At 48.1% G+C, this 23,173-nt stretch overlaps 1 protein-coding gene across 10 annotated transcripts in view; it reads right to left on the bottom strand.

Annotated features, from left to right (window-relative positions):
- The window catches only part of adgrl2b.1 (adhesion G protein-coupled receptor L2b, tandem duplicate 1), a 61,032-nt gene that overhangs the window by 20,746 nt on the left and 17,113 nt on the right, over window positions 1-23,173 (bottom strand). For 5 of the 10 annotated variants that reach the window (XM_028975857.1, XM_028975862.1, XM_028975858.1 and 2 more), the window contains exons 3-6: window positions 15,559-15,772; window positions 12,077-12,186; window positions 10,387-10,401; window positions 7,885-8,685 (exon numbers count right to left, since the gene is read on the bottom strand). In XM_028975857.1, the coding sequence (XP_028831690.1) occupies window positions 7,885-8,685; window positions 10,387-10,401; window positions 12,077-12,186; window positions 15,559-15,772 (1,140 nt within the window). The remainder of the gene's footprint in view (window positions 1-7,884; window positions 8,686-10,386; window positions 10,402-12,076; window positions 12,187-15,558; window positions 15,773-23,173) is intronic. The other 5 variants (XM_028975859.1, XM_028975866.1, XM_028975865.1 and 2 more) reach the window with 1 other exon arrangement.

Below are 23,173 nucleotides of genomic sequence, written 5' to 3'. Positions count from 1 at the left end.
CGGCAATCTGGAACGTCTTTCGGTTTGTTTGCTCATTCCAGCGAAATATGCGGTTCATTATGGGCCCCTCTTCTGCCCCGGACCCAGCGAGTATCAACAATAACGGGGGGGGCTGGAGTCAATCTGAAGACACACAGGAACCCTGCAGACGAACGGGGAAACCGGTTCTGTGGTGGTCCGTCCGAGGCCGCGCCGCGCCCGCAGGTCTCCTCGTCCTGGACGTGCCCGTGGAGTCAGGCATTTCACTTAATCCCTTGACGTCCCACATGCCACATTCCTTCGCTGAACCCTTCAGAGGGAATTTCGGATTTATCGGCAGATCACACCTGGTTTGCATACAAGGCGAGGAACGTTCCGGCCCGTCTTGCTTCTGCGGCGCACTCCGTAAGACCCTCGGGTCTGAAAACCACATAAAAGGCCCGTCACGCATCCATCAGACTGACTGGGCCCATTTATGCGGGCTGCCCCCTCCTTCCAGAGGATCACAGGCAATATCGCCGAGCGCTCCGCCTCTCACCTGTCTGAAGACGCCGCAGAAAGCGCGCCTGACCCCCTGTCTCGGCGCCCCCCGCATCCACTTAAACATTGTGCCGTGTCAGTGCGCCGCGCGCCTCCAACACACAACACAAACAGCAGAGCGGGCCAAAGGGAAATAAATACGGCGCTAAAGCGCCTGTCACTCCCTCCCCGTCTCGCGTCTGACATGCCCGGACCCTCGGCTCTACAATTTTCTTTTGATTATGCCGAGCAATTTCGCCGGCCGGCGGGCGGAGGAGGAATCTCGAGGCTCGTCCTCTCTCTCTCTCTCTCTCTCTCTCTCTCTCTCGCCACTCAGCCTCCCGAGGAGGCGAGGCGTTTCAATTAGCTGTCATTTCACCGCGGTCCTGCCAAAGTCCCCGTTTCTCAGGAAGGGTGGTACCGGGAGGCACTTTTACACCCAAAGCGGTGGTCCTCTCACTCACACACACACACACACACACACACACACACACACACGTGTTTGTCCAGAGCTCTAATTCCCAGATGGAGGCTGTTTTTAAGTAGCACACAAACACTAGTTATTAAATTTGTGTAGAGACAGAGGGCCTGTGAAACAACATAATAATGAGGGGATCAGTGTGTGTGTGTGTGTGTGTGTGTGTGTGTGTGTGTTCAGCCTGAATTCACCGTTCCCCTCTGCAGCCGTAAGCTCTCAATAGAAGTGGATTTCACGGTTCACCGCGCTTTGTGTTTTTAAACCAGACATCAAAGTGAAAATGTCAAATTTGGGAGCTCTCGTGAGAACAAGCGCGCCACTGATAAGACCGCAGCAGCCTTCCCGCTGCACAACCGGCGCAGTGGCTAATAAGATCCGCAAGCGTGGGGTACGGCCGGACGGACGGCAAAAAAGCCACACTTTTAAATGTCAGAACCCAAAATTATCGCTCCTCACTCGTGCTCGAACAGGCGTGAACATACTGAGGCCGCCTACGTCTTTCACGGGTGCGGCTTACGGACGACACGCCCACGCCCCAACCGTGGCAGACCACAGGCTTAACGTGGTATGTGGTACATTTAATGGACCTTTTTAATGGTACCTTTTTTTTCCCGCACTCACAGAACAGTAATCAACTCATAACCAATGGATTCTGATTTGTTTACTATTATTCTACTATTTACTGTTATTATTGTTTACTATTATTCTTTGCTATTATTTGGGCTTTTGTGTTGGGAACATGCTAGTTTTAGCATTGGTAGCATTTTAAAAATACCCACTGCTCACAGATGCTTTGAATGAAGTATGTACAAATTTGCTTCTCGCCTCCGGGTGACACCCTTGGCATTTTCAAACGCTTGTTTTGGACACGGTTCAACCAAAACCTGCCAAATTTTGCATGATGGGTCAGCCTAAACGAGTAAATGGGGTCAGTTTGAACCTGCAAACATTTTATCATCATTTTGGTCTCGCATCAACATTTATGCTAACATTTATGTCCCAAACGTCACAAAATTTCACCCAATGCATTGTGGCCCTGCCCCGTGACCATTGTTTACGTTATCATTAGCATGCTAACATGCTAACTTTAACATGCTAATGTGCTGTAAGGTCCCAAACATGAACAAATGAAAAGTGAAGTGAAAGTGAAGAGATTGCCATTGTTATACACAGCACTCAGTGGTACCTTGGCAGATCGGGATTCGAACCAGCAACCTTCTGATTACGGGGCCGTTTCTTTAATTGCTAGATCACCACTGTCTTAATGCATCTGTTTACATTAGCGTTAACATGTAACATTAGCATGCTAATATGCTAAAATGTTTCAAATGTCACCAAATATCACCTGACGCATCATTGTCCCTGTTGTTTACGTTAGCATTTTAACAGTAGCATGCTAATATGCTAACATGCCCCAATTGTCACTGCCTAGCAACCACCTAGAAAATCCTAAATAACACCATCTCAAACCATCCACTTTATTAGGAACGCCTGCTATTGTGGCAGAAGCCCAGACAGGCCCATGAAAATATCTTGAATTCTGATCACCACAGTATCAACATCGATAAAAAAAGAACAGAAAAGAAAGAAAAAAAACGGAAAAAACGGTTAATATTGCAGACTGACTTTTTTTTTTTAACCCCCATTTGCTGCATCACGTAACCTGTCTGGCAGCATATTTAAATGTTAGATTCCATGGTATACTGAATATAACTTTCAAAAATATCCTAAATTTCAAACATTGATAACTGGCCTCAATTCACTCATTTTGTTTCTGTATTTAAGTGGATAATTTATTCATTGCTGACTGATCACCAGGTCTAACGGATCAGGATAAGTGGTGTAATGTGAAGTGGCAGTGAAAATCCTGCATTACCTGCACATCGGTCATCCTGAGATGAGGACTATCCTGCCCTGGGATCATTTAACACACCTGCAGAGCTCAACACCAATAACATGTGGCAACAGGCCTCATTACTGCAGAGTGAGACTTGAGGACCAGGCTGAGCTGCCTTGGGAACCACCGGGGTACCACGGAGCGATCGGTCCCAACTCCGCTGGCAAACTGGCGGCGAGTGCTCACTCATTACCCAACAGCAGCCTTTAGCAGACAGACGGAATGTCCCAGACACGATAAAACCTGACGGATGGGTGCCAGCCAGGGGACGAGATTTATCAGAACTGAGCTGATGACTTCATCCATGGCTGAAGACTTTAAAACACAGTCACAAATACTTAATCTACCCTTCTCATCACGAGCATCTGCAGACAGAACTGCATAAACTGCTGATCTAAGATCAATCACATGGGTCCATGTATAGAAAGCCAAACAAAATATTTGCCAGTTTGGCTACTGGGGTGGGAGAATCCCTTTTCCTTCCAAAACCATTTGTCTTAAACTGTTATGGTTCTTCTCTTTAAAGAGCCTCTTAGATCAATTCTATCTCTAAAGCAAATTAATTTTCCTCCCGCCACCCCTCGTTACTTTGAAATGTTCCAGGCAATTATTGGCGCTTGTGATTACTCTCTTTTTAATTCATTGGACCAAGACGAGGCTCTGGATTTCTGCAACAGACAGTGGCTTTCAAGTGTCACTATACACTTTTGAAGCTGCTGCTACTTAGCGCCTCGCTTTATTGGCATATTTCCAGCAAGGCAAGGTTCTATTAGATTCTTGTTTCTTTCAGGTCCTTTGCGCACCTCTGCCCAGAGAAACGTGGTAATCTGGGCAACAGGCTGATAATGAAACAGTAGATAATGACATGTCTTACCTCCGAATGATCAATTGTCATTTGCTGATTACACTGCACAGCACGGAATGATAAAGGAAGGTGTATTTTGTTCTACCGGCACGAAACATTCCGCCCGGTCTAGTGGCATTTTAATAGGAATCTTAATCGTTATCCAGGCAGTTAGACAGATGCCACAATGAATTTGGTAACCGTATCCGCAAGGTTAGAGTGGTACATCGAACAGAAATATATAACAAGAGACTGAATTTTTGGTATTTAATAAAAAGGGGCCGTGGTACCATCATAAATGTTCTTATTCCACCGGATTGTTTTAATCTGGATCACAACCTAAACATGTTAAGTCACACAGGGCACAGCTGTTTACAGAAAAAAACCACTCAGAGCCTGCATCCCAAACACTCTGTACTGACTATTCTTAATCCAGGAGGAATTTACACAAGGCGTTTAATCTAAAATGAGCAGACAAAGTGGTGATCTAAACTGTGCCGTCAGGGTATCTGCAGTTTTAATGTAGACAAATTTAAGACATTTTAAGGCCTTTTTAAGGCCACATAAGGCCACTTTTTCTCTGAATACACTGTGTGGGCCAGATGCTCTTCTAAAATACAATAATAATAGTATATTGTCTTAAGTAACGTTATTATATGATATTTTAATTTTCCTTCTAAATTTGTTGTTTTTATGTCAATGTTAACAGACTCAATTTTCTTATTTGTGCATCATTTCCATGCACGCTCTGCAGTTAGTGAAAGTTTTACCCACCTCACTAAGCTATTTTAATATGAGTGAATGTGAAGTGATTGTCATTGTGATACACAGCACAGCCCATGGTGCACACTGCCCCTCTGTATTTAACCATCTCCCTTGGTGAGTAGTGGGCAGCCATGACAGGCGCCCAGTGGTACCTTGGCGGACTCGAACCGGCAACCTTCTGATTACGGGGTCGCTTCCTTAACCGCTAGGCCACGACTGCCCCCCAAAAAAACGTGGCCCGTACGGGGGGTCAAACGTGTAACCTCGGCATTATTAGCACCATGCTCTAACCAGCTGAGCTAACCGGCCGTACGTCATAGGGAGAGCTCCCACTCAGAACACGTCAATCGGCGAGTGCCGAATTTAGCCATCTAGCTCTATAGATGTTCACCCATTCACTCAATCTGGCAAACCTGCTAATGTGCATACCTGAAAAAGCCCCCTCCCACACACACAGCCGGAAAATGTTGCCGGTTCCGCTTATTCCGATCTCATGCACAAAAATGCACATTAGAAATGATTTAGAGGCTACCAGTAAAAAATATTACTGGGTCTGCAGTATTTTTTAAGACCTTTAAACGATTACCAGCCATTTTAATGATATTTAAGGCCTTAATTCTGGATAATCCAATATAAGACTTTTTTAGGATACTCTGATAACCTGACTGCGCTGATACAGATTTATTTATTACAATTATAATTTACTAAAAATACAAGCAACTGTAAACAACAAGCAATCATGTTCCAAGATTTTAATACGTTTCTTGACAATGACAGATGTGTCAATGACATAAAAAGTGAAAATGACCAGCCACCAATTTTTATTATTAAAGTGCTCTAAATGCCCCAGTGAGAATATACATTGTTTATTGTATGCGTATTGCTGTGGGTATTGATTTAAAAACAATAGGTATCATTCAGGAACCAGCATAGAAGAACATCTATTGTATATGTGTGTGTGTGTAAAATGTGAATATGTGCAAGCCTAAATTGTAATCAATAACTGCATTTGTCATGCAGCCCCCTTTCATAAATTCTGAAAAAAAGGACACAGGGCTTCATTTTCTGTAATCTCAGCAGATGCACTGGGAGCCCAGTGACTGTTAATGGACACAATTAATTCTCTCTACGCCTCAAGAGCTTCTCACTTACAGCGAGAGAGACATTATTTCAGCACCATTAGATTCTCTGTCTGTACAGGTGATTTTATTGCATTCTATATAGCGAGCAGCAATAAAACATAGCAGTTTCATAGCAGATGAGTTAAAGGTGCGGTGCCACTTACCTAATAAACATCGAGACATTCATTTCATCTGACACTGACAAATGACTGGAAGCATCACGCCTCACCTTACCCTTGCCGCTTTTATTTTGCTGCAGCTGAACGGCAACGAGTAAATTATTCCACAGACACGAAGGCCTGCAGAAAACTAATCAGAGCAGTTTAACCTGCTGGCCGCACGGTCAGATAATCAGCGGCCAACAGGCCACCAATGTGTGATTCAGTGCTGATCACTTCAATCCTCAGGTAATGTATGAGGAAGTGAATATTGACTGCGGCCCCACTGGCAGATCCAGAATTATCACGTACATGAAACAAAAGCCAGATCAACTGCACATCTTGTTTCTTTTTTTTAGATTTATACAAAATCAGCAGTACGCTCATTCAATTCAAATAAATTAATTGTTATCTAAATCCAGCTAATGGCACAAATAAAATATTTTTTTTGGTAATAACTATGCCAATAAAAAAGGTTTCTAAAATAAAATGTTACATATTAGGGGTCTGTATTGTCAAGGATCTCACAATACGATAATACGGGTCACAATATGGGTCACAATTACGATTACAAACCAACAAAACGTTAAGATAAGATAACGTTAAGATAACGTTAAAAACGTTAGATTGCAAAGAAGATATTTAAGTGGCCAGTCAGTTATCTAAGGCTGGTGTGGTGCTTGTAGAGGACAGAGCCAGCACCATATTCTTGTAAACAAAACTATCAATATTTGATGTCCCTGTATTGACACGATATCAACACGTAACACGGTATTTTCCAGCACCCCTATTACATGTTATAAGAATGCACAGATCTGTTTGAGTTTGTATGTACCAGGGCTTTTTTCAATGGTGGTTTTATAGATACTACCATCTAATCTCGAGCCTCATAGAGTCATTTTACTGTGGCTATGTGACACTCTTCATAGTCCACTACAGAGAGGACTGGGGGAGGGTATAGGGAAAACTGTGTGAGAACTCTGGGAACCCGTATGTCAAGTGTGGGTAGTTGAATAACTAAGTCTCTCATTTGAAATGCACAGCGATCGCGACTATTCTCTCTCCATGGTCCCGTGATCATCGGCGGATGGTAATTATGATAATTCTGTTCTTAATCACATTTGCATTCAGGGAAGCAGTTGTGCTTGAGATGGCGAGCCTGTTTGCATGCACTACCCATAAACCCCTTCTTCACACCACGCAAGATTGGCCCATTAGGATTCAGGAGTCTGCTCTGGCTTAATCACAGCACAGAGGTAGCTGGTCCAGGACTCAACCTTTAGGAGGTTTTCAGCAAAGAGCCAAGGCAAACAAACAGTTATTGTGCCGAGGGTGAAGGGGGTGAAGGGGGCCAGCCGGCGGGGGCGGGGAGGTCAGGGGAGGCGGGGCGCTTGTGACCGGCGACCTGTTGCTAGGGGCTTAAATCACCAAGAACCCGAGCTAGCGCAGAAAACGAGATTCACGGTCTCACCGTCTGGTTGGAAGCGGGTAGAAAGCAGACGTCTAAATTCAGAATTCTCCAACGCACGGCGCATTTAAAGCGCGTCCCTGAAACGCACGCCGGTGGCAGTAGCCTGCGTGAAGAGGCTTATTATGCCCCTGATGGGAGGGCTCTTAGGCAGATGGGGCTCAAATCTAGGCGTCGGCCCACAGTAATTGATCTTCTCGCCATTCCCCCGACCCTGTCAGGGCTCCCATGATTCACGGCGCCGGGCAAATAACCTGCGGGCTCCCACACTTGTGGAATGGCATCTGGATCATCCCAATCTATTGAAAACCGTGTCCCCAGAACGGTGAGGGGGGGGGGGGGGGGGGGGGGGGGTCGTCATGGCAACCGATATCAAAAATCCCTCTCTGCTCTCGCATTATATAGATTTGGCGGCAATGAGCGTATTTCGTGCCACCACTTCCAGTCGGAGAGTGCAGGGGTGAACGTGGCCGGCGTTCGTGACTGGGATGCTTGTGGGAATAAATCCCTGCGCCCTCGCGATCTCTGCCCGCATGCGAGGGAGACGCTGTATCTCGCCATATCACGAGCTCCAAATTAAAAAGCAGTCGCCCGTGTCGCCCGCCTCTCCGCACACACTCCCGAGTCCAAACAGGGAGGCCATAATGAGACTCACCTTCGCCAGGATCCGGGGGCCCGAACTCCAGATCGTATCGCAGGATGTAAAAATTATTCCACACGTACAGCTGGTTGTCTCGGGGGTTGTAATCCACGGCGGCGATGTACTGCTGCTGGTTGGGGAACAGGACGTCGGCGTACTCGCCCTGGCTGAGCTTGGTGTTGTAAATGTAGTCGATCTGGCTCTTGCTGGCCTCGCTCTCGTTCTCCTCGTAGGTGGAGCGCACCACGTGCAGCACGCCGCAGACCATGAAGGCGTTGGAGGCCGAGCGCTTGTCGTAGGCCGTGTCCCACGTGGCCTCGAAGCGGAGCGTGTACGGGTTCAGCTGGCTCAGCACAATGCGCCCGTTGTTCTGCTCCGTGGCGTAGATGACCCAGAGGCCTTGCTCGTCCACCGCCAGGTCGATGTCCGTCTTGCCGCCCCAGCGGTACGGCGACGTGTCGTGGTAGTTGGCGTTGGCCACGATGGCCTCGCCGCTCTTGATGCGCGTGCGCAGGTCGAACTTCACGATGTTGCGCGTGCGCTCCTTGTTGAAGAAGATCGCCCCGTCGTACGCCACGAACCCGGTGCCGTCCACGCGGTGGGGCAACTTGTATGTGGTGGTCTGCCGGCCACTGCGGAAGTCCTCCAGCGACGAGTACTCGATCAGAGTGTCCGTTCGGTATGGCGTCCAGGGCATGAAGTACAACTTGTCTCCCGCCTGCAGGGGGTCTTTGCACCACGCGCCTGCCTGCTGCTCCGCCTCGAACGCGAAGGAGGGCTCCCCCACGGCCCTCAGGGTCCCGGGACAAATGAAAACTGAGGACAGGGAGAGGACAGAGGTGAGGGACATTCACTAGCAGTCCGAGGATCAGACATGTATCTCAATGGCTCAGAGAAAGACCTCTGTCTCATTTGGAGGACTAGTGGGGCAGAGGGCAAAGAGGAAACACAAGAGGTTAAGGTGGAGGCAATAAGATGTATCAGAGGTTTGAAACTGGCCTTGATCCCTGAGATTGCGCTCATACATGTTTAACTGAAAAGCCAAAATGTAAAAAAAAAAAAAAAAAAGAAAAAGAATCCCTGTAAATGAAAATGTGGGTCCAGACACGCCGATGGGAAGGAACAGCGTATGGACGTGCTTCCTAAACAAGACCTTCTTTCAGTTCTTTTACTCTGTTTTTTTTTTTTGGTTTTCGTCTCTTTTTTCATTTAAATGCCAGCTTGTTCCTGTCATCGAGCAGATTGGTTTCTAGCAGCTGCGCAAAACCATACCTTCAAATATACATGAATTACGCTCAGGGAAAGAACAAATAAGACAGACTGGATGAGGGGGCGAGGGGATGGGGGCAGGGGAGGCCGGACAGAATGAGGCTGCTATTTCATACTGACGGGGGGGGGGACGGAAGCAGGAAAGAAACCGCCCCACACAAGTCCACTGAAGCAAGATTAACTACAGATGGGGGAGGGAGGCCTTGGCTTGGGATCTCGGGTCCCTATATCAGAGCCTTGAAGCGGCTGCTCTGGATCGTTTTGGCGAAGGGGCCGTGGAAAGGCTGTGGAAAAAGCACAGGCCGCCGAATCTTACAGAGAAGCCTCACTCTCCCATCCCTACCACAGGGATCGGAACGTGCCATGGGGAGGGTTTCGACCCAAGCAGGACGGGGGGGGGTGCAGTAGATTTATGCAGTCTGGTCTAAATCTAGTGGTACAATTGACACTGGGGAACACGTACATGTGAGCAAGTCAAACATGACGGAACCTGCATCTCGACCTAAAGGCTCAGTTCAGTCCAGGCCACAACTCTCTGAGCAGACGGCCTCATTTTGTATGCGTGTTGTTAGCATTTCTAAACACAGGGTCTCTGTCGGGGGGGGGGGACAAAGGCTGGTGGAAGGAGCGAATGGGGTTTCAGATATTCAGCGGTTTCAGTGGTTAAATCTGGTCCTGGAGTGCTTCCTTCAAATTCAAATGTTTAATGCAGAGGAAATTTGCATGTGGCTATTTGGTTAGCAGGAGTGAAAAAACAGAGCTACGTTTCCTAGAGTTCAGATCATTTTTCACTTCCTTTAGCAAAATGTCTGCAACGTAACAATATCTGTCACTAAAAAAAAAAACCAAAAAAAAAAGACCGAAATCAGATAAACGCCATAGGCAAAACACTCGTCTCGGCGCAAAGATCTTAAATCCGTTTCACCCAGACACGCTGTTTACACCAGCCTTCAAAAAATCCCATTCGCCTTCCCCCAGATTTAACGCTGAGGAAACCAGATGTTCAAGACGCGTACAAACCGCCCACGAAACGACAAAAATGGCTCCGACTGAACTGACCCTAAATCCGGCTACATCCTAGAACAAGATGGGTCAATGTGATGAATCAGATTTCAGTGAAATTCATAGGTTTGATCTAAAGATCTAAACACCATGGAGGGATCAGAGGGACGGTACAAAAAATAAATAAATGAAATCATACGACACAAAACAAGGAGCTGAGGATTTAGGGACCAGTTCGGGATTTACCTTTTTGCTCCACTTCTATTTTGAGCATTGGAAAAGAGAATGGAAAGAGCGTTAAGGAAGAGAGAGATTAGCACGAGTCAAACATGAAATCTACACTGGGTACATGAACAGGAGGACACGTGTGTTAGAGGAGGACAGAGTCAAGACAGTAAACCGTGGTCTCGGGATCATTAGTGTGGACGCAGGAGCCGCTCCTGAGTGAAAGAGAGTGAATGTGATTGTCATTGTGAAGCACAGCAAGCACAGCAACACACAACGAAATCTATCCTATGAATTTAACCGTCACCCTTGGTGAGCAGTGGGCAGCCATGACAGGGGGGACGGTGCTTTGCTCGGTGGCACCTTGGCGGCTCGGGATTCGAACTGGCAACCTTCCGATCACGGGTCCGCTTCCTTAACCGTTAGGAACAGGGCGTATTTGGAGCTTGTCTGTTTTATATTCAGAAAAGCACACCTAAAGCCACATTAAATCCGTTCTGGAGAACAATGGAACACGAAACTCCGGCAGCAGCAGGTGACCAGCACCACATAGATTTCTGAACTGCACTCAGGAGTCAGTGATCTGAAAGTTGAGCGTCTGAAGTGCCGGGCTCGCTGGGAAATATGCAAGAGGACTTTTCTTGGTGCTGGGCAGAAAAATAACACAGTTTATCCTGTATCCACTGCAGACCTTGATGACTTGTCATGATTACAGACTCGTGCTACAGCACTGCAGGGGAAAAAAAAAAAAAAGTTTTGTTCCTGGCAAGAATCAACGTCAGAACAGAGTGGGGACCCAATAACATGAAGTAAAACATATGATTTTTAGGAACATCGCTATACTGGGGACAGAACGTAGAGCAGGCCAATGGAGTAGACTGCCGAATGGAAGACAGAAAGAAAAAGGATTTAAACAAAATCAGTGATCTGAGCTAACAGATGTGCAGCCGCCTGTCAACATCTGTGGAAGAGAGGGTGAGAAGAGGGGCGCATACTGAAACAAGAGGTCTTCGGTCATCAGAGAGAATGGGGGGGGGGAGAAGATCATCAGTAACGACAAACAGCAAAACACACATGCACTGTCAGGTGCTTGGCGATATGACATTTTCACAAAATATTGATTTTTTCTTCTTCTCCAATATTCTTCTATTCATATGTAGAAAAGACATGGTGCATTGATTGTGTCAGTACCTCCCGGATTTCATCAGAATAATTGACGCAAATTCAATCCATGAATTCACCAATTTAGTTTAATCAGCGCAACATTCCTGCAAATTTGACCAATGAGCTCCATCTTTGGTGAGTTTCTTCGATCATATCAGATGGAGGCCAGTACTGTCAGTACTGCAAAATTTAATGTCTTACATCAGTCAACTAAAATTACAATTAAAGACAGAGCTGTTTTATATGAATTTATGAATTTTTTATATATCAGGCATTTAGGGAGCAAAAATCCCTTAAAACAAGGAGGAACTGATCAATCTATCACCCAGCCCGATTGTGTATATGAATCAATTACGCCAACAAAGCACAAAAAACAATCCCCACTCGGCCATTCTTACTGGATGATTTCAGCAGAGTTACTATGAAGAGGGTGACTTTTAAACCCGTGACCTGTGACCTGGCACATGGTACATTACCACATACAACTACAGCACATTACTGAACATTATGTAAAACTCAATAATCTTATATTTAAAGGATTACTTACTGTAGGGGACACATTCGTACTGGACCTCCAGGTACTTGTAGGTACCGGGGCAAGGATCCGGAAAGACGTCTGACCCGGTGATGACAACGCACTGCGTTCGGTTGTTGCACCTGGAACAGAAGCGGGGGTTTATGAGGCGGAGTCCGTGCCAGGCACGCGTGAACACGGGACGGGGCGCGGCGGCGGAGTCTGCGGTGCGACCGCAACACAGTTCATTAAAGTCTCACCGGTCAGAGCGGAGCTTGCGTCATAAAAAATAAGTGGCGGAGCGTGGCTCCACAGCGGGCAGCGTTCCATCAAAAGGGGCCCGAGCGCAGTGACCGGACGGCGTCCGCCGAGGCCTGCGGTGGCTTCGGTTTGTGTCCGGTAGAGATACCTTTCTCCTGCTGGGAGGTGACCTTGGCTGTGAAGATATTCTGCTTTATGAATTAAAAATGCGCGCGCGGACGTAAGAATTGCGCGCGTTTGATGGACCGAGGCTCCATCTTTGTGTAAATAAAGGGTGAAATTGGCTCGACTTCAATCAGGCATTTGCCCACGCAGTGACGGCGGCGGCACAATGGCAAACAGGCATGTGACACAAAAAAACGGGGACTTTCAAACGACTTGTGGCCCGCTGATAAATATTCACGAAGGTCGGCAGCAATGTCAGTTCGGCTTTATCGCCGCCCGGGGCGGGTGCGGTATGAAGACCTTTATTGTAGGCCGCTTTCCATAAGGAGCGTGTAATCAATCTAAATGTAATTAAGCTGGGGGTAAATTAATTTTTTTGCGCCGGGCTAAATCCGCCACCACTTCATCTATTAATAATGCGGTATGGCGTCGGCAGCCAATAATGACCGTGTTCCAAAAATCCGAACCAGCTTCACGCGAGCATTTAAGAAAGATGTGAACCAGGCCACGCCCGGGCCACGCCCTGTTGTGTTCTGCTGCACCGCAGCCCTAAAGCACCGGACTGAGGGTATTAATTAAGAAAAATCGTATTGCCCCGTTGCTGTACGGTCCTCGGACGGGGGCAGATAGCAGAAGGGACTGGTGTCGAGGCCCGGGAGAGCTTCCTGTTCCGCCCCCCTCCCCTCTGCGGCGGCGCGCCAATGACGACAGGCGGCGAGGAAGCGACGTTTGGCCGGGGCGGCGTGTGTGGGGCCGGTCTGGAATGTCTGGCCGCGTTAAGACGAGCCGAAAAACGCTTCAGGGCTTTTGGGGAGCGGGACGGCACCTCCTGACCCCGCTCACATATCCGATACTCTCGCCTGGAGGGTGGTAGTAGCCTAGTGGGTAACACACTCGCCAGAAGACCCAGGTTCAAACCCCACTTACTACCATTGTGTCCCTGAGCAGGACATGTAACCCTGAGCGTCTCCAGCGGGGGACTGTCCCTGTAACCACTGATTGCAAGTCGCTCTGGACAAGGGCGTCTGGTAAATGCCGTAAAGGTAAATGGAGACACGCACGTGTATGTGTACGTCCCCTCGCCCCCCGGGAGACATCAAGCCCGCGCTGCTGGATTAGCACTCGACATTCACCTCAGGGAGCCGCCATCTTCCCACGGGACGTCTGCTTTGGTTGAACTTGCAGTGACCCTCACCGCCGGACAGGCAAACTCTGATATGGCTTTCATGAAAACGGCTGTTGTTCCTACAGCCGAGGCTCCGAGCAACGGGAGCCGTCGGCAGGAGAAGAGCTCCGGCTGCAGGAGCGTCTGAAGCGTCCTCACTCGCGTCCTCCTGTCCACCGGTGTGAGTTTTTTTAATTAAGACGCCGTTCCTCGCGTTTAGCAAGCGGGGTCTTTAAAAAAACCTACAGGGGCGTCGGGAGCTGTCAGTCACACACTCACTATTCCTCTTGATGAGCGTCGCTTCTTCTCCCGCCGAATCCGGAGTGGGTTCGTTCTCTGAAAGCGCGGAGAGTCGTGCATTTTTAAAACGAGACCTTCACTCCGTTGTCCTTGAGTCAGAGAGAGTGGCGCGACGGGCAAATCATGAAAGCGACGGGATCGTTTCATATCACTGAGCACGCGTTGTTATAATAGCCGAGGAGCGCCAGGGTCGCGACCCCCCCGAAATGTTCTAAACCGGACGTATAAATAGACAACAACATATTGCAGGAATGATGACAGCGCGTGTTATTCAGCTTATTGCACAAATGCTAATGCAAAAAAAAATGCGATCCAGCCATTCACGGCCGCTTCAATTTCGTTGTTTTGTGCAACTCTCACATTTGGTGGAGGGGGTGGGGGGGGTGTGCAATGGTGTATATTTTTTTTTGTTGTTGCTTCATTTTGAGGTTTTTAACATCGGAGCTCGGGTTAACATCATCGGGCGTAAGTGCCCAGTTGGAAGCGATGATGAATGGGAGCCGCCCCGAGGATGATGGCTCCTCCACCTCGCCGAAAAATAAAATGCTTATCAGCCGTATTTCCCCACAACCCCAACGATCAGAGCGTGCCGTGTCTCTCTGGAAAATGAACGAGCGGCGGAGTTGGTTGTGCCTTATGAAATGTTAATCTGGGGTGCTTTAAATATACACCAGCATGGCTAGGTCCCTGGGAGTCACAGTGTGTGTGTGTGTGTGTGTGTGTGTGTGAAAGAGAGAGAGAGCGCTCACAGTCTGGCAGCAGCACAAGAATGTCCAGGGAGAGCAGAGCAAGCACAAGTGTCAGTAATATAAATTGTTGTAGAGGAGAACATTACTCAGACGGGGGGGAGCGGGGCCCTGCGGCGGGGCGGCACGGGCGCGGCCCCGCCAGAACCGCCGGACCCGAAGCCCCTCCCCGTGCAGGTGCTGGACCCGGAGTAGCCACGGGTTCCCGTGCCGGGTCCCAATTTTGGAACCAGTGAAAAAAAAACAGCACCGAAACTTTGCTGGTCTGGCAGCAAGAACCTGTGATGTCAACAATCGAATTGTCACTAAGCTAAAATAAAAAAATAAGACAAAAGGGACAAAAAGTGAGGGGATAATGAAAAAGTGGCAGCGGTGGAGCGATGTTGGGATTTCTGTTTAGTGGGCGTGACCTGTGACTTATTATCATAGGGTGGTAGTGGGTAACACACTCGCCTCTGAACCAGAAGACCCAGGTTCAAATCCCCACAACTACCATTGTGTCCCTGAGCAAGACACTAAACCCTGAGTGTCTCCAGGGGGGGACTGTCCCTGTAACTACTGATTGTAAGTCGCTCTGGATAAGGGCGTCTGGGAAATGCTGTAAATGTAAATGATGCAAACGCGGACCGGTTCGCGGTTGGTTCCCAGCTCAGTGCCGGAAGAGTACCAGAACCGACGCCAGTGTAGTGGAGACGAGGTTCATGCGATCATTGCGTCAGAAACACGAGCCACTCGCAGCATTATAGGGTTGAGTTAACGGATTATTCGTGGGTTAGCGGTTACCGGAATGAATTGGATTCACTCCGCCGTTGCTAACAGCGATGGCTTTTCTATCGGCCGCCGTTAATGCTCCCTACAGCAGAAAAGCTGGGACTCACCGTTGGGATATAATTTTGTAGGCGTCGGGAAGGTAGCAGTTGACATTTTCCATCTGGAAGGGGTCGGCGTCACAGATCTTGTTGTCGGTGCGGCCGTAGTTGGCCGTCTCAATCATGATGACGTCGCTCCCGGGGCAGCGCAGGTCGATGGGGTAGCCTTCACAGGACAGCTCCCTCCTGACCAGCCCAAAGGGCAGAGCCGCCCGGCTGAAAGCTGCGGGGTGAGGGAGACACAATATTACATGCATAACGTAGCTAGGCTGTCAGTGCTCTTGCGGGTTCTCTGAAATGTTATCGTCCACGCGTGTTTAAACCTAGTTCTCCTTCGTGGTTCTCCAGCCTCGTCTTTTCATTAGAATTGTACACCGCAGAGAGGATTTTTTTGTAACTGTTATCCGCCATTGTGGTACGTTTGGCGGGTTTGGGGTTATAGGTCAGGTTGGAGTTTGGGCTTTTTCACCAAAAAAAAAAAAAGCCGCTCTGCCGTCCACACGGAGACGTGAAAAGGAGAAATTCACTCTGAAAGTGAAAGTGAAGTGATTGTCACATGTGATACACAGCAGCACAGCACGCGGTGCACACAGTGAAATTTGTCCTCTGCATTTAACCCGTCACCCTGAGTGAGCAGTGGGCAGCCATGACAGGCGCCCGGGGAGCAGTGTGTGGGGACGGTGCTTTGGAAGCCCGAGCACTGCCATGTTCCTCCATTTACAGACAATCTTGCAGAACTCGGTGACTCTGGATTTTGTATTTTTTTTTAACCTGGATTTATATTTTTTTCTATCGGTATGGCAGGGGAGGGGGAAAAAAACATGAATCAAAACAGCATGAAGTGTAATTTAATCCATTTTACAGCTCTGACGATCGAAGGAGGACTGTCTGGTGTCGACGCGGGAGGAAAAATCCATATACGGTTCTGGCAAGACGTGAGTAGAGCCAAATCACGATGTTTGGGGGAAAATTTACTATTTTGCTCAATTGTGTATCCCTTCAACACACTATTTCAAAGACGCACCCGCTAGGAAAAAATAAAAAAAAACGGGTTTCTGGTTTTGGGGTCGTGTTCTGTAACATGCAGAACATAAAGTGATAAAGAACACCCCGTTTTTTTTGTGCACAGCAGGGTCGGCAGCAGCGATTTGCGTTTTCCGCCACCGAGGTCCCCAATTAGCCTCCTTTCTGCCATCTGTTTGGAGAACGTGCCCCGTTCCTTCTCATAACTCTTGTTGATTTGGCACCACTGTCGCGCATTAACACTAACCAACTCTCTTAGCACTGCGGCGCTAATTACGGCGAAGCTCGGCCTGCCAGCCTCATCGGACCCGAAGCGAGCGAGCGTGTCGCCTGCCATGAAAACCCAGGATCCAAACGGGAGGAATAACAGGGGACCAGAAATAACAGACCCGAGGAGGGGACAACACTGAACACCGGAACCAGCAAGCCCTCTCGCCGCCATTCACAACATTTCTATTTCCAGAAAATGGCTGCCAGCTGCTGGGGCCGGAGTTGTTGGTTAAAAGCCGACTGCTCTGTTGACTGCAGTCATCCATTACTGCGGTAAAGACCTGCCCAGAACGGAGTGAAAACAGGCCGCTCCCAGAGCCGGGCGCTCAGACTGATGAATGGCCCGCGGGCCATCGATCATCGGTGATGTGACAGGTTTATCACCGGGAGAACAAAGTGCAGAGCGAGCGTGCGAGTTCTCAAAACTCTCATAGGCCAATCCGGATGGGGCGGGGGTGCATTGCCCCAGGGAATGAGACCACCCTTCATAGCGGAGCTTCACGCTGCAAACTGTACATCGCCGGTCTCGGGTCTGCAGCCTGATCTCCAGCGGCTGTCGGGAGGGGCCTAGCAGCTGATGAAGCCTGCAGCGCTCCTGCATCTCCCCCACCAGTCGTGGACGGATCTCTGTAGGCTCACGGCGACACGAGGCAGTAAATCAATACTGGGGAAAGGGAGGATCTGGTCTGACCCGGGAGCAGACGACAAATTGCCCTGCCGTCTTAGGAAAGGCCTGTAAAGCCTGAGGCACTGGAGGACGGGCCGGAGGTTGTAAACGAGACCCCAAATAAAGACGTGTTAACGGGAACCGGACAACAATAATTCAAACAAGGTAAAAAAAAAAAAATGAAATAATGAGCAGATATAAAGAGTCCACATGCAATCAACATCGATGAATAATGTCCAGCAGGCAGACGGCGTGCAGACGTGAAGGAGATCAGAAGGACACTGGTGCTCTTTTGACAAAGAGAAGCGCATTGCTGCCGGGGTGGCAGCTGAGAACCAGATCCACTTTATTCAACCAGTCAAAAGTCACTTTTAATCAAACTCTCCCATTTCTGGGATCAATTCAATCGAGGTTTAAAGTCACAAGGACAGGGTTTTGTTATGATGCTATTTTACTTGATGCAATTAATTTATAAACACTTTGTTTACTTCTAGTGTGTTGTCTGACCTATGACACAAATGTGAACTTCATCCTAGTCAGATACGGACAGTGCGGGAGTGTTACACTGCGCATGGACGCGAGTTTACATAGTTGTCAAACGGAGGCACACAGCAGCGGAGATGCTCAAACACAGGAGTGACAAACTCCAGGCGCAACCAGATGAAAATATTTACACAGCTACCATGCACCAAATCATCTGAATCAACCCTTAGGGTGAAAATAAAAATATGCCTCACTAAACTAAGAAGTAACCTGCAAGATTTCCAAAATTTGGCGGCAGTAAAAGAAAATGTCTTCGTATTCAATGTTGCCAGACGCAGCTGACACTTTCATAAATGCATCAAAACACTGACCAGAACCTCTGAAAATATGTAATGAATATTATGTCTTGATCATTTGAAATGATCTACACTACTTACGTTATTAATTACTGTAGCAAACTTTAAAGTTAATTTGGTTACAATTTCAAACTGAAAAACACCCAATCTGGCAACGCTGAGAATAGAGGCAAGGGCTCAATCTGAAAAAAAAAAAAAACCCACAGCATTGTCTCAGGCCTTCAGTTGTGCACTCAGGCACGTATTTAGAAACTCCTCAAGCCGATGCCCTTTCTTGAATCTTGGCCATTGAAAGAAGTCAGGCATCTCTTGAACAACCGACCTGAGAACCTTTAGCTCTCATTTTTATCATCACATTATTTACATTTTATCCCAATGATCATTTTTCCAGCGTCCTACGTAGAAAAAGAGGTCATTTCACTGCTGTTCATCTCTCAGGCCATGGACGAATGGGAGAGAAGAATGAAAGGCCAGCCCTGCAACCTGCTGAACTGTTGGCCGATTTTGATGCCGTGCAACAAATCTAGACGCGACCAGAAATACCGCAATAACCCAGGAGCCAAGTAACACGGGCCGTGCGTGTTTTATCTGCACATGTAATGCCTTTTGGGGCCGGACGATCTGGCGCCCTTCACCTGCCGTAAACTCGGAGTGCCGGCGGCGATTATGACTCTCCCCACGTCACGAAGCAACTGCGGAGTCAAGGCTACTCCCTCGTTCTCGCTGCTTCTCTTGCTCCGCCGCTGCTTCTTTGAAATTAAATCATGTTAAGGGGGGGTATCCTAGGCAGTAAATAATACACTACGCGGAATCCACAACCCTGTTGCCACGGCGACCAGTCCGGCAGTGCCATAATTGGACGCGACCCCCCCCGCCCCCTCCTCCTCCTTTCCCTCCTCGTGGCCTTGTTGACATGGAGCCTTATCAGGCATTCTGGTCAGTGACTGGGAAAAGTAGCTTTTCTTATTCCACCTCCTGGCCACCTCCCTAAGCCAGCTATTCAGCCTGAAGTGAGCAGACAGTGGCCGGTCCCACCACACAAAGTGCTGCATTCTGGGAGACTCCCTCCCCTTTCAGCCTGCACACCATAATTTACGGGTAAGGAGCCCTCCTATAATACAAATTTTGTTTTCCATCAACACCCTTGAAATTGGATGTGGCACCAGGGCTCAGATGAATGCCTTTGGATGGGGGGGAAAAAAAAGGGAAGAAAGAGAAGAGGGGGAAAAAGGAGCTAGAGGGGGGTAAAAAAAAAAAAAAAAAATGGAAAAATCCAAAGGATGTGAAGGCTGGGCCAGATAAAACCCGGGCCGAAATGCCAGCGCCGCCCGTACGGCCGGCCAGAGAGCAGCTCTCCGGATGACCCCTGTCAGGCGCCGCGTCTTCGGGCTGACGAGAGACATATCCTACATGACCTCTGACCCCCCCAAAACTCCGCCGACACGAGCGATTCGGCCCCCGAAAGAAAGGCGCGTACCGGTGCGTACCAGCTCTTTTGGAGAGTGTGAGAAAAGCAGGTCGGTGTCTTTTCTCTCGCTCTCGGCGGCACAGACAGAGCGGCGAGCGGAGGATGGCCTCAGACGGGGGGGGGACGGGACGGGACGGGACACAGGCGTCGGGTGACGCTTGTCATCCTCCATTAACGGCCCTTTGATTGGCTTTTGTGCTTGAGGATTCGGCAAACAGCTGCATGCAAATACGTCGCGGTCCCCCCGGGGCCCGGCCCCATTGTTGCGGGCCGGGGCCTGACAACGCCGCTTTCTCAGGGGTGGAGGCGTGGGGGGAGGCGGTGAGAATGGACCCTCGGCGGACACGACGGGGTCCCCCCTCCGGCATGTTTGTCCTTTTTTTTTTTTTTTACGGTCCATGTTACAAGCCACAACATCTTGGAAAATGAAGCGGAATGTCCTCCCAGTCAGGCGAAGCCCCTCGCCGCGCCAGCGCCCCCATAATCCGCTCCGCGCTCTACTGTACGCTTCCAAGAGATGAAGTCAAGATTTCCAAAGGGATTTAGGAAATGAGGAAATCAAAAGCATATTTGAATGCTTCTCGGGCAAGAACAAAGCACAACAGGCACTTTGTGCGCCTCTTTCCCCCCCCCCCCCAAACCTTTGTTCGTCTTCACAGACGCTCTTATCTTATCGTCCGCCGTGGAAACATTTTCAACTGGACAAGAAAGTTTTACAACAATAAAGAGTGGATTTACTGTGACCAATCGCAGACGCATGCTCAACTCAAAGAAACAAAGCCCTTTTATGTGCGCGGTGAAGCCCCGAGCAGGAAATGCTGCTGGACATTTTCAAAATGAGCAGCAGACACGCGCTCACGGTGAATTATGGAATCTTTTTTATCTGCACTTCCTGCCTTATGTCTGCTGTCAGCGAACTGCGGCACGGACGTGAAACTCCGAGGGACGCGTCTCCTCTTCGTCTCATGCAGCATTCATGTCGCTCGGCGGCACCTCGCGGTGGCCGCCCGCCGGCCCGCGGGAGACGGGGGCCGAGGAAGTAAAGAGCCTGAAGGCTAAAATCCCGCCTTCCCGGCGAGGAGCTGCTGAGATCATGACGCTTCCAGAACGCTCCCCATTTCCGCCGGGCTGGTCCGCTTTCAGGGCCACTTAGGCCGGGACAATTTATATTCATGACAGAAACTATTCTCCTTTCCCACCTCAGCTGCATGTCTGTTCCTATACGTGTGTGTGTGTATGTGTGTGTGTGTGTGTGGCGGGCACACAGGTAAGTACACTGAGGTACAGAGTGAAAACCTCTCCAGCTATGAAAAAAGAACAGACCACGACGTTCAGCAGATGACATCTATTACTATGTTCAGGGTGAACTTACACACACACACTCACAAACGAGTCTTAAAATCAATATGAGCTTCTGTCTCACTCCTTTAATCTGTTTAATTCCCTATTAACGGGGGATGTGACCTCTGACCTCTTGCCTCCTGACAGCAGAAGGTGTTTGGAGGCGGGAGGATGAGTCATAATGAGACATATGATCATAATCCTTAGGGGATTACAGAGGTAATCCCGAATACGCGTCGGCACTGCTCCCTTCATCGCTTCGGAGAGACGAGACAACAATGAGGCAGTGCGAGGCAGGAATGAAATCAGAACAATTCCCACTTCCTCTCATCTGTCCACGGACACGGTCCTTCACCTCGGTCCAAAGATTGTGCCAAATGTTACTGGCAGAAAGTGTTTCGCCTCCAGCAAATAAAAGCGTTTGTCTAGTGCCCGAGGTCTACTGTGACCCTCTACGCCCAAAGGTTCTTCATCCCGTCTGACGTAACACTCTGCAACACAACCAAGTTCTGCACTGTACCAAAATCTGCTCATTTATTCATAATTGTATCTATTGGATTTTTTGTAACCTAAGGAAGCGGACACGTAATTGGAAGGTTGCCGGTTCGAATCCCGAGCCGCCTTTCATGGCTGCCCACCGCTCGCCAAGGGCGATGGGTTAAATGCAGAGGACACATTTTGTTGTGTCACCGTGTGCGGTGCTTCACGATGGGGCAACATTCATTGTGCCGATGCATTGGACCCAATACAAAAATGACGGCAAAAGCTGGTATCAGCCACGCGAGTGCAATGCAAAGACGGTGTACTTCAAACTAAGAGGAAATTGTTCCGTAATTTGTACATGATTTTGGTGTAGGCTACAACGTACGGTGACCGGATTTGAGCTCGTGAAAAAGACGACACCTTCCACTACATTTCAACTATAGCGAGTGGGCAGGAAATCAATCCGCTGGTGCGAACAGGCACGTAGGATGGCCATGACCTGATGAATTTTTAAGCGGCTCAAAAACACAGTCAACTGTTAAAACCCGGACAAAGTTTCAGGCTACTGTTGGTGTAATATATCGCAATATATCGGAACCTTAAATATAGGAATATATAAAGTAATTTTCTGGCAAAAATTGACTTCTGGCAAAACCTGTGATAAAATTACCTTCACCCTCAGTTGATCAGATCAGTCGATAAATGAAATCACATGACTTAAGCAATCTATGGTAACATTTTAAATGTTTCTGTGTTTCCTGAAATAAAAACCCATTGTTAAATTCTGTTGGTTCAGGAAGGACACCATGGTGGGCTGCTGGCCTCCATTGCTGCCGTCCATTTTAATAAAAGCAACAAAACCCTTTCTGTATTCAAGCCCCTAGGTTTACATGGGTTCTTGTATTCTTTCAGTTCCTCCGAGAAAGTATCCTGGGTGACCGTTTTATTTACGCCATAAACATGCATTTAAAAAATAAGTTAAAAATAACTTTCTGGTTTTTATTGAGGTATGTAGAATATACATATACATACATATATATATATATTTTTATTCTACATACCTCAATAAAAACCAATAAAAAAAACAATAAAAAAAATCTATATATATACACACACACACACACACACACACACACATATGTGTGTGTGTGTGTGTGTGTATGTATACATATATATATATATATAGATATAGATAGATAGATAGATAGATAGATAGATAGATAGATAGATAGATAGATAGATAGATAGATAGATAGATAGATAGATAGATAGATAGATAGATAGATTATTTTTTTAAACAATCGTTTGGCCCAGCCCTATTTAACACTTGTTCATGCCATGCAAAAAAAAAACTATATTTAACAGCAAGGGATTTTTTAAGAAATAAAGTAATGAACATATAAAGCCAGATCATTTCACGATGCTTTGAACTGTAACCCGCTTGCAGTGGAATGTTTCGTGCCGCCCTGCCGGGCGCGGAAGTACCCACTCCGCCTCGTGGCAGAGGGCAGCTCTACGGAGGCAGGAGCTCCA

Source organism: Denticeps clupeoides, chromosome 4, assembly GCF_900700375.1.
Source record: "Denticeps clupeoides chromosome 4, fDenClu1.1, whole genome shotgun sequence".
NCBI lineage: Eukaryota > Metazoa > Chordata > Actinopteri > Clupeiformes > Denticipitidae > Denticeps > Denticeps clupeoides.
Note: the sequence above shows the minus strand (reverse complement) of the source record. Positions and strands in the feature narration are given on the sequence as shown.